This window comes from Asterias amurensis, chromosome 4, assembly GCF_032118995.1.
Source record: "Asterias amurensis chromosome 4, ASM3211899v1".
Lineage (NCBI taxonomy): Eukaryota > Metazoa > Echinodermata > Asteroidea > Forcipulatida > Asteriidae > Asterias > Asterias amurensis.
Window position 1 is genome coordinate 21835917 of NC_092651.1, and position 17460 is coordinate 21853376.

The 17460-nt window shown below is 34.8% G+C and overlaps 1 protein-coding gene across 1 annotated transcript in view; it reads right to left on the reverse strand.

Annotated features, from left to right (window-relative positions):
* Positions 1 to 9013: 9013 nt before the first annotated feature.
* The window catches only part of LOC139936015 (uncharacterized), a 135344-nt gene continuing 126897 nt past the window's right edge, over positions 9014 to 17460 (reverse strand). The window contains exons 5-7 of the mRNA XM_071930713.1: positions 12001 to 12089; positions 11432 to 11579; positions 9014 to 9271 (exon numbers count right to left, since the gene is read on the reverse strand). Of these exons, the coding sequence (XP_071786814.1) occupies positions 9097 to 9271; positions 11432 to 11579; positions 12001 to 12022 (345 nt within the window). The 5' untranslated portion in view covers positions 12023 to 12089 and the 3' untranslated portion in view covers positions 9014 to 9096. The remainder of the gene's footprint in view (positions 9272 to 11431; positions 11580 to 12000; positions 12090 to 17460) is intronic.

Sequence of the window (17460 nt, forward strand, 5' to 3'; positions counted from 1 at the left end):
ATGTTGCTTGAAAATGTGTACAAGGCTATATAACCTTGTATACTTTCCAAATTTTGCCTGAAAATGTGTACAAGGCTATAACCTTGTATACTTTCCAAATTTTGCCTGAAAATGTGTACAAGGCTATAACCTTGTATACTTTCCAAATTTTGCCTGAAAATGTGTACAAGGCTATAACCTTGTATACTTTCCAAATTTTGCCTGAAAATGTGTACAAGGCTATAACCTTGTATACTTTCCAAATTTTGCCTGAAAATGTGTACAAGGCTATAACCTTGTATACTTTCCAAATTTTGCCTGAAAATGTGTACAAGGCTATAACCTTGTATACTTTCCAAATTTTGCCTGAAAATGTGTACAAGGCTATATAACCTTGTATACTTTCCAAATTTTGCCTGAAAATGTGTACAAGGCTTTAACCTTGTATACTTTCCAAATTTTGCCTGAAAATGTGTACAAGGCTATAACCTTGTATACTTTCCAAATTTTGCTTGCAAATGTGTACAAGGCTATTACCTTGAATACTTTCCAAATTTTTCCTGCAAATGTGTACAAGGCTATAACCTTGTATACTTATCAAATTTTGCCTGAAAATGTGTACAAGGCTATAACCTTGTATACTTATCAAATTTTGCTTGAAAATGTGTACAAGGCTATAACCTTGTATACTTTCCAAACTTTGCCTGAAAATGTGTACAAGGCTATTACCTTGAATACTTTCCAAATTTTGCCTGAAAATGTGTACAAGGCTTTAACCTTGTATACTTTCCAAATTTTGCCTGAAAATGTGTACAAGGCTATAACCTTGTATACTTTCCAAATTTTGCTTGCAAATGTGTACAAGGCTATTACCTTGAATACTTTCCAAATTTTTCCTGAAAATGTGTACAAGGCTATAACCTTGTATACTTTCCAAATTTTGCCTGAAAATGTGTACAAGGCTATAACCTTGTATACTTTCCAAATTTTGCCTGAAAATGTGTACAAGGCTTTAACCTTGTATACTTTCCAAATTTTGCCTGAAAATGTGTACAAGGCTATAACCTTGTATACTTTCCAAATTTTGCTTGCAAATGTGTACAAGGCTATTACCTTGAATACTTTCCAAATTTTTCCTGCAAATGTGTACAAGGCTATAACCTTGTATACTTATCAAATTTTGCCTGAAAATGTGTACAAGGCTATAACCTTGTATACTTTACAAATTTTGCCTGAAAATGTGTACAAGGCTATAACCTTGTATACTTTCCAAATTTTGCCTGAAAATGTGTACAAGGCTATAACCTTGTATACTTTCCAAATTTTGCCTGAAAATGTGTACAAGGCTATTACCTTGAATACTTTCCAAATTTTTCCTGCAAATGTGTACAAGGCTATAACCTTGTATACTTATCAAATTTTGCCTGAAAATGTGTACAAGGCTATAACCTTGTATACTTATCAAATTTTGCTTGAAAATGTGTACAAGGCTATAACCTTGTATACTTTCTAAATTTTGCCTGAAAATGTGTACAAGGCTATAACCTTGTATACTTTCCAAATTTTGCCTGCAAATGTGTACAAGGCTATTACCTTGAATACTTTCCAAATTTTTCCTGCAAATGTGTACAAGGCTATAACCTTGTATACTTAACAAAGTTTGCTTGAAAATGTGTACAAGGCTATAACCTTGTATACTTATCATATTTTGCTTGACAATGTGTACAAGGCTATAGCCTTGTATACTTTACAAATTTGGCTTGAAAATGGTACAAGGCTATAACCTTGTAAACTTGGCAAATTTTGCCTGCAAATGTGTACAAGGCTATAACCTTGTATACTTTCCAAATTTTGCCTGAAAATTTGTACAAGGCTATAGCCTTGTATACTTTACAAATTTTGCTTGAAAATGGTACAAGGCTATAACCTTGTAAACTTATCAAATTTTGCCTGCAAATGTGTACAAGGCTATAACCTTGTATACTTATCAAATTTTGCCTGCAAATGTGTACAAGGCTATAACCTTGTATACTTTCCAAATTTTGCCTGAAAATGTGTACAAGGCTATAACCTTGTATACTTTCCAAATTTTGCCTGAAAATGTGTACAAGGCTATAACCTTGTATACTTTCCAAATTTTGCCTGAAAATGTGTACAAGGCTATAACCTTGTATACTTTCCAAATTTTGCCTGAAAATGTGTACAAGGCTATAACCTTGTATACTTTCCAAATTTTGCCTGAAAATGTGTACAAGGCTATAACCTTGTATACTTTACAAATTTTGTCTGAAAATGTGTACAAGGCTATAACCTTGTATACTTTCCAAATTTTGCCTGAAAATGTGTACAAGGCTATAACCTTGTATACTTTCCAAATTTTGCCTGAAAATGTGTACAAGGCTATAACCTTGTATACTTTCCAAATTTTGCTTGCAAATGTGTACAAGGCTATTACCTTGAATACTTTCCAAATTTTTCCTGCAAATGTGTACAAGGCTATAACCTTGTATACTTATCAAATTTTGCTTGAAAATGTGTACAAGGCTATAAACCTTGTATACTTTCCAAATTTTGCCTGAAAATGTGTACAAGGCTATAACCTTGTATACTTTCCAAATTTTGCCTGCAAATGTGTACAAGGCTATTACCTTGAATACTTTCCAAATTTTTCCTGCAAATGTGTACAAGGCTATAACCTTGTATACTTTCCAAATTTTGCCTGAAAATGTGTACAAGGCTATAACCTTGTATACTTTCCAAATTTTGCTTGCAAATGTGTACAAGGCTATTACCTTGAATACTTTCCAAATTTTTCCTGAAAATGTGTACAAGGCTATAACCTTGTATACTTATCAAATTTTGCTTGACAATGTGTACAAGGCCTATAACCTTGTATACTTAACAAAGTTTGCTTGAAAATGTGTACAAGGCTATAACCTTGTATACTTATCATATTTTGCTTGACAATGTGTACAAGGCTATAGCCTTGTATACTTTACAAATTTGGCTTGAAAATGGTACAAGGCTATAACCTTGTAAACTTGGCAAATTTTGCCTGCAAATGTGTACAAGGCTATAACCTTGTATACTTATCAAATTTTGCTTGAAAATGTGTACAAGGCTATAACCTTGTATACTTTCCAAACTTTGCCTGAAAATGTGTACAAGGCTATAACCTTGTATACTTTCCAAATTTTGCCTGAAAATGTGTACAAGGCTATAACCTTGTATACTTTCCAAATTTTGCCTGAAAATGTGTACAAGGCTATAACCTTGTATACTTTCCAAATTTTGCCTGAAAATGTGTACAAGGCTATAACCTTGTATACTTTCCAAATTTTGCCTGAAAATGTGTACAAGGCTATAACCTTGTATACTTTCCAAATTTTGCCTGAAAATGTGTACAAGGCTTTAACCTTGTATACTTTCCAAATTTTGCCTGAAAATGTGTACAAGGCTATAACCTTGTATACTTTCCAAATTTTGCTTGCAAATGTGTACAAGGCTATTACCTTGAATACTTTCCAAATTTTTCCTGCAAATGTGTACAAGGCTATAACCTTGTATACTTATCAAATTTTGCCTGAAAATGTGTACAAGGCTATAACCTTGTATACTTATCAAATTTTGCTTGAAAATGTGTACAAGGCTATAACCTTGTATACTTTCCAAACTTTGCCTGAAAATGTGTACAAGGCTATAACCTTGTATACTTTCCAAATTTTGCCTGAAAATGTGTACAAGGCTATAACCTTGTATACTTTCCAAATTTTGCCTGCAAATGTGTACAAGGCTATTACCTTGAATACTTTCCAAATTTTTCCTGCAAATGTGTACAAGGCTATAACCTTGTATACTTATCAAATTTTGCCTGAAAATGTGTACAAGGCTATAACCTTGTATACTTTCCAAATTTTGCCTGAAAATGCGTACAAGGCTATAACCTTGTATACTTATCAAATTTTGCCTGAAAATGTGTACAAGGCTATAAACCTTGTATACTTTCCAAATTTTGCCTGAAAATGTGTACAAGGCTATAACCTTGTATACTTTCCAAATTTTGCTTGACAATGTGTACAAGGCCTATAACCTTGTATACTTAACAAAGTTTGCTTGAAAATGTGTACAAGGCTATAACCTTGTATACTTTCCAAATTTTGCCTGAAAATGTGTACAAGGCTATAACCTTGTATACTTATCATATTTTGCTTGACAATGTGTACAAGGCTATAGCCTTGTATACTTTACAAATTTTGCTTGAAAATGGTACAAGGCTATAACCTTGTAAACTTATCAAATTTTGCCTGCAAATGTGTACAAGGCTATAACCTTGTATACTTATCAAATTTTGCCTGAAAATGTGTACAAGGCTATAACCTTGTATACTTAACAAAATTTGCCTGCAAATGTGTACAAGGCTATAACCTTGTATACTTTCCAAATTTTGCCTAAAAATGTGTACAAGGCTATAACCTTGTATACTTTCCAAATTTTGCCTGAAAATGTGTACAAGGCTATAACCTTGTATACTTTTTAAATTTTGCCTGAAAATGTGTACAAGGCTATAACCTTGTATACTTTCCAAATTTTGCCTGAAAATGTGTACAAGGCTATAACCTTGTATACTTTCCAAATTTTGCCTGAAAATGTGTACAAGGCTATAACCTTGTATACTTTACAAATTTTGCCTGAAAATGTGTACAAGGCTATAACCTTGTATACTTTCCAAATTTTGCCTGAAAATGTGTACAAGGCTATAACCTTGTATACTTTCCAAATTTTGCCTGAAAATGTGTACAAGGCTATAACCTTGTATACTTTCCAAATTTTGCTTGCAAATGTGTACAAGGCTATTACCTTGAATACTTTCCAAATTTTTCCTGCAAATGTGTACAAGGCTATAACCTTGTATACTTATCAAATTTTGCCTGAAAATGTGTACAAGGCTATAACCTTGTATACTTATCAAATTTTGCTTGAAAATGTGTACAAGGCTATAACCTTGTATACTTTCCAAATTTTGCCTGAAAATGTGTACAAGGCTATAACCTTGTATACTTTCCAAATTTTGCCTGCAAATGTGTACAAGGCTATTACCTTGAATACTTTCCAAATTTTTCCTGCAAATGTGTACAAGGCTATAACCTTGTATACTTATCAAATTTTGCTTGACAATGTGTACAAGGCCTATAACCTTGTATACTTAACAAAGTTTGCTTGAAAATGTGTACAAGGCTATAACCTTGTATACTTATCATATTTTGCTTGACAATGTGTACAAGGCTATAGCCTTGTATACTTTACAAATTTGGCTTGAAAATGGTACAAGGCTATAACCTTGTAAACTTATCATATTTTGCTTGACAATGTGTACAAGGCTATAACCTTGTATACTTAACAAAGTTTGCTTGAAAATGTGTACAAGGCTATAATCTTGTATACTTTACAAATTTTGCCTGCAAATGTGTACAAGGCTATAACCTTGTAAACTTATCAAATTTTGCCTGAAAATGTGTACAAGGCTATAACCTTGTATACTTTCCAAATGTTGCTTGAAAATGTGTACAAGGCTATATAACCTTGTATACTTTCCAAATTTTGCCTGAAAATGTGTACAAGGCTATAACCTTGTATACTTTCCAAATTTTGCCTGAAAATGTGTACAAGGCTATAACCTTGTATACTTTCCAAATTTTGCCTGAAAATGTGTACAAGGCTATAACCTTGTATACTTTCCAAATTTTGCCTGAAAATGTGTACAAGGCTATAACCTTGTATACTTTCCAAATTTTGCCTGAAAATGTGTACAAGGCTATAACCTTGTATACTTTCCAAATTTTGCCTGAAAATGTGTACAAGGCTATAACCTTGTATACTTTCCAAATTTTGCCTGAAAATGTGTACAAGGCTATAACCTTGTATACTTTCCAAATTTTGCCTGAAAATGTGTACAAGGCTTTAACCTTGTATACTTTCCAAATTTTGCCTGAAAATGTGTACAAGGCTATAACCTTGTATACTTTCCAAATTTTGCTTGCAAATGTGTACAAGGCTATTACCTTGAATACTTTCCAAATTTTTCCTGCAAATGTGTACAAGGCTATAACCTTGTATACTTATCAAATTTTGCCTGAAAATGTGTACAAGGCTATAACCTTGTATACTTATCAAATTTTGCTTGAAAATGTGTACAAGGCTATAACCTTGTATACTTTCCAAATTGTGCCTGCAAATGTGTACAAGGCTATTACCTTGAATACTTTCCAAATTTTTCCTGCAAATGTGTACAAGGCTATGACCTTGTATACTTATCAAATTTTGCTTGACAATGTGTACAAGGCTATAACCTTGTATACTTATCAAATTTTGCCTGAAAATGTGTACAAGTCTATAACCTTGTATACTTATCAAATTTTGCTTGAAAATGTGTACAAGGCTATAACCTTGTATACTTTCCAAATTGTGCCTGCAAATGTGTACAAGGCTATTACCTTGAATACTTTCCAAATTTTTCCTGCAAATGTGTACAAGGCTATGACCTTGTATACTTATCAAATTTTGCCTGCAAATGTGTACAAGGCTATAACCTTGTATACTTATCAAATTTTGCCTGAAAATGTGTACAAGGCTATAACCTTGTATACTTAACAAAATTTGCCTGCAAATGTGTACAAGGCTATAACCTTGTATACTTTCCAAATTTTGCCTGAAAATGTGTACAAGGCTATAACCTTGTATACTTTCCAAATTTTGCCTGAAAATGTGTACAAGGCTATAACCTTGTATACTTTCCAAATTTTGCCTGAAAATGTGTACAAGGCTATAACCTTGTATACTTTCCAAATTTTGCCTGAAAATGTGTACAAGGCTATAACCTTGTATACTTTCCAAATTTTGCCTGAAAATGTGTACAAGGCTATAACCTTGTATACTTTACAAATTTTGTCTGAAAATGTGTACAAGGCTATAACCTTGTATACTTTCCAAATTTTGCCTGAAAATGTGTACAAGGCTATAACCTTGTATACTTTCCAAATTTTGCCTGAAAATGTGTACAAGGCTATAACCTTGTATACTTTCCAAATTTTGCTTGCAAATGTGTACAAGGCTATTACCTTGAATACTTTCCAAATTTTTCCTGCAAATGTGTACAAGGCTATAACCTTGTATACTTATCAAATTTTGCCTGAAAATGTGTACAAGGCTATAACCTTGTATACTTATCAAATTTTGCTTGAAAATGTGTACAAGGCTATAAACCTTGTATACTTTCCAAATTTTGCCTGAAAATGTGTACAAGGCTATAACCTTGTATACTTTCCAAATTTTGCCTGCAAATGTGTACAAGGCTATAACCTTGTATACTTTCCAAATTTTGCCTGAAAATGTGTACAAGGCTATAACCTTGTATACTTTCCAAATTTTGCCTGAAAATGTGTACAAGGCTATAACCTTGTATACTTTCCAAATTTTGCCTGAAAATGTGTACAAGGCTATAACCTTGTATACTTTACAAATTTTGTCTGAAAATGTGTACAAGGCTATAACCTTGTATACTTTCCAAATTTTGCCTGAAAATGTGTACAAGGCTATAACCTTGTATACTTTCCAAATTTTGCCTGAAAATGTGTACAAGGCTATAACCTTGTATACTTTCCAAATTTTGCTTGCAAATGTGTACAAGGCTATTACCTTGAATACTTTCCAAATTTTTCCTGCAAATGTGTACAAGGCTATAACCTTGTATACTTATCAAATTTTGCCTGAAAATGTGTACAAGGCTATAACCTTGTATACTTATCAAATTTTGCTTGAAAATGTGTACAAGGCTATAAACCTTGTATACTTTCCAAATTTTGCCTGAAAATGTGTACAAGGCTATAACCTTGTATACTTTCCAAATTTTGCCTGCAAATGTGTACAAGGCTATTACCTTGAATACTTTCCAAATTTTTCCTGCAAATGTGTACAAGGCTATAACCTTGTATACTTATCAAATTTTGCCTGAAAATGTGTACAAGGCTATAACCTTGTATACTTATCAAATTTTGCTTGAAAATGTGTACAAGGCTATAAACCTTGTATACTTTCCAAATTTTGCCTGAAAATGTGTACAAGGCTATAACCTTGTATACTTTCCAAATTTTGCCTGCAAATGTGTACAAGGCTATAACCTTGTATACTTTCCAAATTTTGCCTGCAAATGTGTACAAGGATTATTACCTTGAATACTTTCCAAATTTTTCCTGCAAATGTGTACAAGGCTATAACCTTGTATACTTATCAAATTTTGCTTGACAATGTGTACAAGGCCTATAACCTTGTATACTTAACAAAGTTTGCTTGAAAATGTGTACAAGGCTATAACCTTGTATACTTATCATATTTTGCTTGACAATGTGTACAAGGCTATAAGCCTTGTATACTTTACAAATTTGGCTTGAAAATGGTACAAGGCTATAACCTTGTAAACTTGGCAAATTTTGCCTGCAAATGTGTACAAGGCTATAACCTTGTATACTTATCAAATTTTGCTTGAAAATGTGTACAAGGCTATATAACCTTGTATACTTTCCAAATTTTGCCTGAAATTTTGTACAAGGCCTTGTATGCTTATCAAATGTTGCTTGAAAATGTGTACAAGGCTATATAACCTTGTATACTTTCCAAATTTTGCTTGAAAATGTGACAAGGCTATAGCCTTGTATGCTTATCAAATTTTGCCTGAAAATTTGTACAAGGCTATTACCTTGTATACTTTCCAAATTTTGCCTGCAAATGTGTACAAGGCTATTACCTTGTATACTTTCCAAATTTTGCTTGAAAATGTGTACAACGCTATAGCCTTGTATACTTATCAAGTTTTGCTTGAAAGTGTGTACAAGGCTATAACCTTGTATAATCCCAAATTTTGCCTGAAAATGTGTACACCTTGTATACTTAACAAAGTTTGCCTGAAATTGTGCCTTGTATACTCAGATAAAATGACACAGGTAAGCCTTGCTCACTCACTCAACCACTCACTCACCCACTAGGTCACCCAGTACATGCTGACTGGATTGTGGCTTTTCCAAGTAAGTTGGTCTTGCATGGGGGTGGCCGGTTCGTCTGTTGATTCTACACTTGTGTCCTTTTGCAGCATCCACGTGATGTGCTGTGCGACATTGATCTTCCATGTCTCCTGTGTTCTTGAGTTGGTTTCCAGTGAATGACCCCCAGGTGTGTCTCAAACTCTGGGTGCCTGTAACCATGGCATGCTGTAACAGTGGCCTGCTGTTTTGTCCAGAATGGGCTGAATTGGATAAAATGACAAAGAGTTAGCCTCCTGTTAAAAATAGGCTGAAATTTGATAAAATGACAAGGGCTAAGCTTTGCTGATATGTCAGGAATGAGCTGAAATTAGATAAAATGACAAGGGCTAAGCCTTGCTGTTTTGTCAAGAAAGGGCTGAAATTGGATAAGGGCTGAAGAAAGGGCTGAAATTGGATTTGATATGTCAGGAATGAGCTGAAATTAGATAAAATGACAAGGGCTAAGCCTTGCTGATATGTCAGGAATGAGCTGAAATTGGATAAAATGACAAGGGCTAAGCCTTGCTGACGTGTCCAGAATGAGCTGAAACTAGATAAAATGACAAGGGCTAAGCCTTGCTGATGTGTCTAGAATGAGCTGAAATTTGATAAAATGACAAGGGCTAAGCCTTGCTGTTTTGTCAGGAATGGGCTGAATTGGATAAAATAACAAGGGTTAAGCCTTGCTGATATGTCAGGAATGAGCTAAAATTGGATAAAATGACAAGGGCTAAGCCTTGCTGTTTTGTCAAGAATGAGCTGAAATTAGATAAAATGACAAGGGCTATAAGCCTTGCTGTTTTGTCAAGAATGAGCTGAAATTAGATAAAATGACAAGGGCTATAAGCCTTGCTGTTTTGTCAAGAATGAGCTGAAATTAGATAAAATGACAAGGGCTAAGCCTTGCTGTTTTGTCAAGAATGAGCTTAAATTAGATAAAATAACAAGGGTTAAGCCTTGCTGATATGTCAGGAATGAGCTGAAATTGGATAAAATGACAAGGGCTAAGCCTTGTTGTTTTGTCAAGAATGGGCTGAAATTAGATAAAATGACAAGGGCTAAGCCTTGCTGTTTTGTCAAGAATGAGCTGAAATTAGATAAATGACAAGGGCTAAGCCTTGCTGATGTGTCCAGAATGAGCTGAAATTAGATAAATGACAAGGGCTAAGCCTTGCTGTTTTGTCAAGAATGAGCTGAAATTAGATAAAACTACAAGGGCTAAGCTTTGCTGCTATGTCAGGAATGAGCTATAATTGGATGAAATGACAAGGGCTAAGCCTTGCTGATATGTCAGGAATGAGCTGAAATTAGATAAATGACAAGGGCTAAGCCTTGCTGATGTGTCCAGAATGAGCTGAAATTAGATAAATGACAAGGGCTAAGCCTTGCTGTTTTGTCAAGAATGAGCTGAAATTAGATAAAACTTTAAGGGCTAAGCCTTGCTGCTATGTCAGGAATGAGCTGAAATTGAATGAAATGACAAGGGCTAAGCCTTGCTGATATGTCAGGAATGAGCTGAAACTAGATAAATGAAAAGGGCTAAGCCTTGCTGATGTGTCCAGAATGAGCTGAAATTAGATGACAAGGGCTAAGCCTTGCTGTTTTGTCAAGAATGAGCTGGAATTAGATAAAACTACAAGGGCTAAGCCTTGCTGCTATGTCAGGAATGAGCTGAAATTGGATGAAATGACAAGGGCTAAGCCTTGCTGATTTGTCAGGAATGAGCTGAAATTAGATAAAATGACAAGGGCTATAAGCCTTGCTGATGTGTCTAGAATGAGCTGAAATTTGATAAAATAACAAGGGCTAAGCCTTGCTGATATGTCAAGAATGAGCTGAAATTTGATAAAATGACAAGGGCTAAGCCTTGCTGATGTGTCTAGAATGAGCTGAAATTTGATAAAATGACAAGGGCTAAGCCTTGCTGATGTGTCTAGAATGAGCTGAAATTTGATAAAATGACAAGGGCTAAGCCTTGCTGATATGTCAAGAATGAGCTGAAATTTGATAAAATGACAAGGGCTAAACCTTGCTGATGTGTCAAGAATGAGCTGAAATTGGATAAAAAGACAAGGGCTAAGCCTTGCTGATTTGTCAAGAATGGGTTAAAATTTGATAAAAATGACAAGTGGTAAGCCTTGCTGTTTTGTCAAAATGGGCTGAAATTTGATAAAAATGACAAGGGGTAAGCCATTGCTGTTAGGTGAAAAAAAAGCTGAATGGAATCTATTTAAATGACAAGGGGTTAGCCTGGCTGTTTTTTTTAAATGGGCTAAAATTTACAAGGGGATAAAATAACAAGAGTTAAGCTTGCCTTTTTAAAAAAAATGGGCTGTACAAGAACATTAATGACAAGGGCTAAGCCTTGCTCACTCACTCACCCACTAGGTCGCCCAGTACATGCCGGCTTGAGTATGGCTTTTCCAAGTTGGTCTAGCATAAGGGTGGCCAGTTCGTCTGTTGATTCTGTACTGGTGTCCATTTGCAGTCCCCTGGTGTAAGAAATGTTGTATCTTTCTTGTCTCCTTGCTGTTTTGTAAAAAATGGGCTGAAATTTTATAAAATCACAAGCCCTGCTGATTTGTTAAGAATGAGCTAAAATAAGAATGAGATAAAATAACAAGTTGAATGCCTTGTTGTTTTGTAAAAAATGGAACTGGAAATTGATCAAATCACAAGGGGTAAGCCCTCCTGTTTTGTCAAAAACTTGTTTTTAAATTGAATAAAATGACGAGGGGTATATAAGCATGGCTGTTTTGAACAAAATGGGCTGAAATTGGATTAGGGCTTGCCACTTACCGCCCCCCCTTTCAAGGAACAAACAATACAATCTAATCATTTAACTATGAGTGTTACTTTTCTTTGAATTCTTATGAAATTGAGGAAAAATTAAGGGAAATCATTCATTAAAATTAAAACAAACTTCTCAGCATAAAAAAGGTCATCATACCTAAGTTTGACTCTGACGACATTTAATCCACAATGAAGTTACAACAGGTATGCCTTGACTTTCATCAGTAGTTGACGGCGAGTTCGTTTCTGCATTGAAATGAAAAGAAAACAAACAAAAAACATGTTTACATCAGTACCAAGAAATAGGTTCACAGAGATAATAACATTGTAATACTCATTTTATCTCTCAGTCTTAAAGACACTGGACGCTGGACACTATTGGTAATTGTCAAAGACTAGTCTTCACAGTTGGTGTATCTCAACATAATGCATAAAATAACAAACCTGTGAAAATTTGAGCTCAATCGGTCGTCGAAGTTGCGAGATATTAATGAAAGAAAAAACACCCTTGTCGCACCATGGTCACACGAAGTTTTGTGCTTTCAGTTGCTTGATTTTGAGAGCTCAAATTCCAAGTCTAAGGTCTCGAAATCAAATTCGTGGAAAATTACTTTTTTTCTCGAAAACTACGTCACTTCAGAGGGAGCTGTTTCTCACAATGTTTTATACTATCAACCTCTCCCCATTACTCGTAATCAAAACAGGTTTTATGATAATAATTGTTTTGAGTAATTACCAATAGTGACCACTGCCTTTAAGACTTATTTTTTTGGGACAATAATCTTGACAACTATGTTAACTCTTAATACTCTTAACTTACTTAAAACCTTGGCCATGCCGACCCAAGGAAAAAAACGTTTAAAGTGTGATTATTAACTCGGATTTCGCGTCAGTTGACCCTTTTCTGGGTTATTTTGACGCATTTCCTGGACCTATCTCCACGAAATGAGTAATATCCCAATCAGAATCAGGTGAAAGCTGTCAGCTTGTGTAAAGTCTTTTCAAAGAATCGGTACATTATGTGCTCTTGAAAATTCATAAGAATCAAGGTAGTTAAAAGCATAACACTTTAGCAAAAAGCACTGATAATACACATTGGGGCTTCATTTTCCCCAAAGTATTAATTATATTTAACAGGTTGATCACAGTTTAAAAATACCAAAGGGGTTCGACTGGTACAGCCCCTTTTGGCTAAGATGAAAACATTGTCATTCATGGAGCACCCTCCGCGTCAACCATTGGTCGATATCTGCGCATGCACAGTAACAATCTAGTGAGAAAGCGGCGAGTTCATAGTCAGCGTCTGAACTTTTGTCGGTAACTTTTGGTCAGAGACGTATAAAACTATTAACAATTCAATTCACTTTGACACTAAGAAGATGAGAACAAAATTGGGCGGTCACATTGGGCGTTAACCATGGATTTGCATTGTGACGTCATCTATTTTCGTGCTGTAAAATCACCGGAAGGTCAGCATGTCTTTTCGTGTGCTTATACAGTTAGCAGCGCTATGAAATAGAAATCGCACATCGGCCGGAAGCAGCGCTATAAAATTGGGCCAAGATCATTAAATTTCGTTTCAAATGATTGGTTTTTTTTTCAACCGTCATGGAGGTAGAAAAGAGAGTAATTATATTGCAACATGTTAGAATTCACTTCTCAAGTTAATAAGATCAAAGATCATTCAAATTCATTTAAGGGCTCAAAACAAATATTAACTTTAAAACTGACTTGGTAACGAGTATTGAAGAAAGTAAAAGATTAGGGACTTTCAACTCTACTTTGAGTAAAGTTTGTACTAATGTCAATCAAAGAGAGTGACCAAAAAGTAACTTTCACTCACAAAAGAGCGAAACTGACACCACTCGGACCAGAGAGTGAAGTTTCTTTACATTAAGTACAACCAACATCTGTGCTTCTCACCAAGTAATTATTTTAGTTTCGGTCATTAATTTTGTTTGTAGTAACTACCGATCTATGGTCGTACCTAATAAGATCATTAATACGTAATGTAATATTAAACATGCATCAGAACATGAAGTGTGGCCACACTGTTTCCATTCCAGAACCTTAGACCGATAAGAGAAGAAGTAAAACAAGATTCTGATAAGTTGATCTGGGGCGGGGGGGGGGGGGGGGGCAACTCAACGACACCTTGATGGTTCGAAGGAATGGAAATGAGCTAATAACAGATCAGACCAGGTTGCAATAACCCTCATTAAACTATTTATGTGACGTCACTCTATTGTTGAAAGTGTAGATTATTTCTACGAATCTAACACTTAACTGTAGATTCGTAACATAATCTACAGTTGGGTGTATTTTCATTACAATAGTTCAACTTGAAAATTACTGGCTTTCCAAACTGAAAGATAGGATGAAGTGCAACAAAATATTTGCTAGCTAAATATATGTTATCTTTCAATTTACAAAAACTTGTTCCAGTTTAAAAAAATCACTTTAGTAACACAATGTATTGTTAGCTGAGCAAACGTTGCAAGCACTAAAGAATGCCTCTATATGTTGTAAAATATTTATAAAATGTGACCAACCGTCGTTTGTTCACGTATACGAAATTAGATTGACTAACTAGTGTTGTTACTATTGATAAACCCAATTCATTGAAACTGTTATATAACCAATGGGGAAATAGTTTAAAGCCATTGGACACTTTCGGTAAACAGTATTGTCCAAAGGCCCACACAACTTATATATAAAATAACAAACCTGTGAGAATTTAGGCTCAATCGGTCATCGGAGTCAGGAGTAAATAACCGGGAAAACCCACCCTTGTTTCCGCACGTGTCGCCGTGTCATGACATGTGTTTACTATAAATCCGTAAATCTCGATGTCGAGAATTGATACTGTTTTAATGTTTTCTCAAAAAGTAAAGCATTTCATGAAATAATATTTCAAGAGAAGTCTTTTACCAATACCTTCTTTAAACCCTGTAAGTTATTTGTAAATCTGTGAACTTTTATTTGTTTGTCTGTTCCGAAAGTGTATAATGGCTTTAAGTCAGAGAATAGACTCTAAAGTGTAGATTCGTGATAACAATGTACTCGCCTTCGGCTCGTACACTCTATTCACGAATCTACACTTTCTCGTCTATTCTCCTCAACCTAACACCACAAGAGACTAAAGACAATCCGAACACAATCCTCATGCATGAATCATCCCTCAGACTCAAAGAAGCTAGATGAAAATAAACCCAAGACCATACTACTTCGGAGGGAATCATTTCTTAAAATAGTTTAAACCATCAACAGCTGCGCTTCTCACCAACAAGTTTGTTTCGGTCATTAACTTTTGGAGTAATTACCGCTCATTATCTAAAGATCATAAAATATAACATAAGATTAAAAATGTATTGCAACTTGAAGTGTGACCACACTGTTTCTCTTTCAGAATCTTAGACCGATAATGGAAGAAGTAAAACAAGATGCTAGTAAGGTGATCAGGGTGTACTCGATTGCACTTTGATGGTTCCAAGGAACGGAAATGAGCTAATAACAGATCGGACCAGGTTGCAATAACCCTCACTAACACCATGAGATACTAAACACAATCCTAATGACCCCCTCATCAAAAACCGATTTATATCAACTCAATCATTACGGCCGAGAGTGTTAAAGGCACCGGACACCTTTATGAAATTGTCACTTGGTGTATCCCAACATATGCAAAATATAACAAACCTGTGAACATCTGGACTCAATTGGTCACCGAAAATGTACGAGAATAATGACATAAAAACACCCTTGTTTCACAAGTATGTGTGCTTTCAGAACTCTTTTATTATTTGAGTGAGAAATTATTTCTTTTTCAAAAACTATGTTACTTCAGAGGGAGCCGTTTCTCTCAACATTTTATACTATCAACAGTTATCCATTTTATGCTAACAATGATTACCAACAGTGTGCAGTGCCTTAAACATCTATATGAATGATTTACCACTATAATGAGAACATGAGATTTCAAAGCTAATCAAGTTTTGATGACATGCGTCTCTCTCTCAATCTCTTTAACACGATATCAATTATTTATAGGAACAAAGTAACCATGACGGCCTCACAGTGCGAAACTTCCTTCAGAAAATGCAATAAATTTGTTCGTCAACCTCAGGGGTCCCACCAACCTGTTTTTTCCCCACTTTTGTAGTTCAGAAAATCAATGCAGCTACAAACCACAGCTCGTCCTTGGCTCAGTGTTATTGCTATACCATACTCTTGATGGTCAAAAGGTGCTTCTTCAAATTGATACACATTTTTAATTTGAAGGCATTGGACCCATTTGTTTTCAAAAACCAGCATTCTCACTTGATGTATCCTAACATGCATAAAATACCAACATTGTGAACATTTGGACCCAACTGCTAACAATAACGTAGAGTAATAATTAGAAGAACAAAATCCAATCAACACATAAATGTTTTACTTAAAGCTCATGCAGTTCTTCCTTTTTTTTAAAAGTTAGTCTTTATAGGGGACACTATTGGTAATTATTCAAAACAATTATTAGCATAAAACCTCACTTGGTAAAGAGTAATGGGGAGCTGTTGATAGTATAAAAACATTGTGAGAAATGGCTCCCTATGAAGTTACGTAGTTTTCGAGAAAGAGGTAATTTTCCACGAATTTGATTTCGAGATCTCAGAATTAGATTTTGAGGTCTCGAAATCAAGCATCTAAAAGCACACAACTTCGTGAGAGAATTGTTTTTTTTTTTTTTTTTTCATTTATTATCTTGCAACTTCGACGAACAAATTGAGCTCAACACAGGTTTCTTATTGTATGCATATGTTGAGATACTCCAAGTGAGAAGACGGGTCTTTGACAATTACCAATAGTGTCTAGCTTCTTTAAGTGCTATCATTAAGTTTTTTCTGTCCATCTATTACTACGAGACTTACACGGCCATCCTTATTATATATATATATATTTGAAAGAAATGTATTTCGTTTTTGCCAAACAAAATGCTACGATCAATGAACTCCACTTTCCAGGAACTCCCAAAATATGTAAAAGTAATTTAATGAAATCCTAACAATTTGCACTAATGACAAAATAGTCCCAAGCAGACCAATTATGACGCGTTCTTTTTCTTATTATATTAAGGCTTGTGAACATACAATAGGATACCTAATAAAACATTAAATATAATTAGTTTGTTTTTACTTTGACACCGATGTGTAATAAGCACTGTACAGTCGGGGGATTTGAACCCACGACCTTTGAAATAAATTAAAGGCACTGGACACTTTGGATAATTACTCAAAGTAATTTTTAGCATAAAAGCTAACTTGACAACGAGCAATGGAGAGCTGTTGATAGTATACAAAATTTTGTGAGACACGGCTCCCTCTGAAGTAACGTGGTTTTAAAAAAGAAAGAGGTAATTTCTCACTCAAAAAAACAAAAATTACTTCAGGCCCGAAGCCTTTTATTAGGCATCTGAAAGCACACAAACTTGTGCCAACAAGGGTGTTTTTCTTTCATTAATCTTTTGCAACTTCGATGACCGATTGAGCCCAATCTAGTGAATATGTTGGGATACACCAAGTGAGAAGACTGGTCTTTGAAAACACAGACACAAGAAAACTTGCAGTGTTTGAAG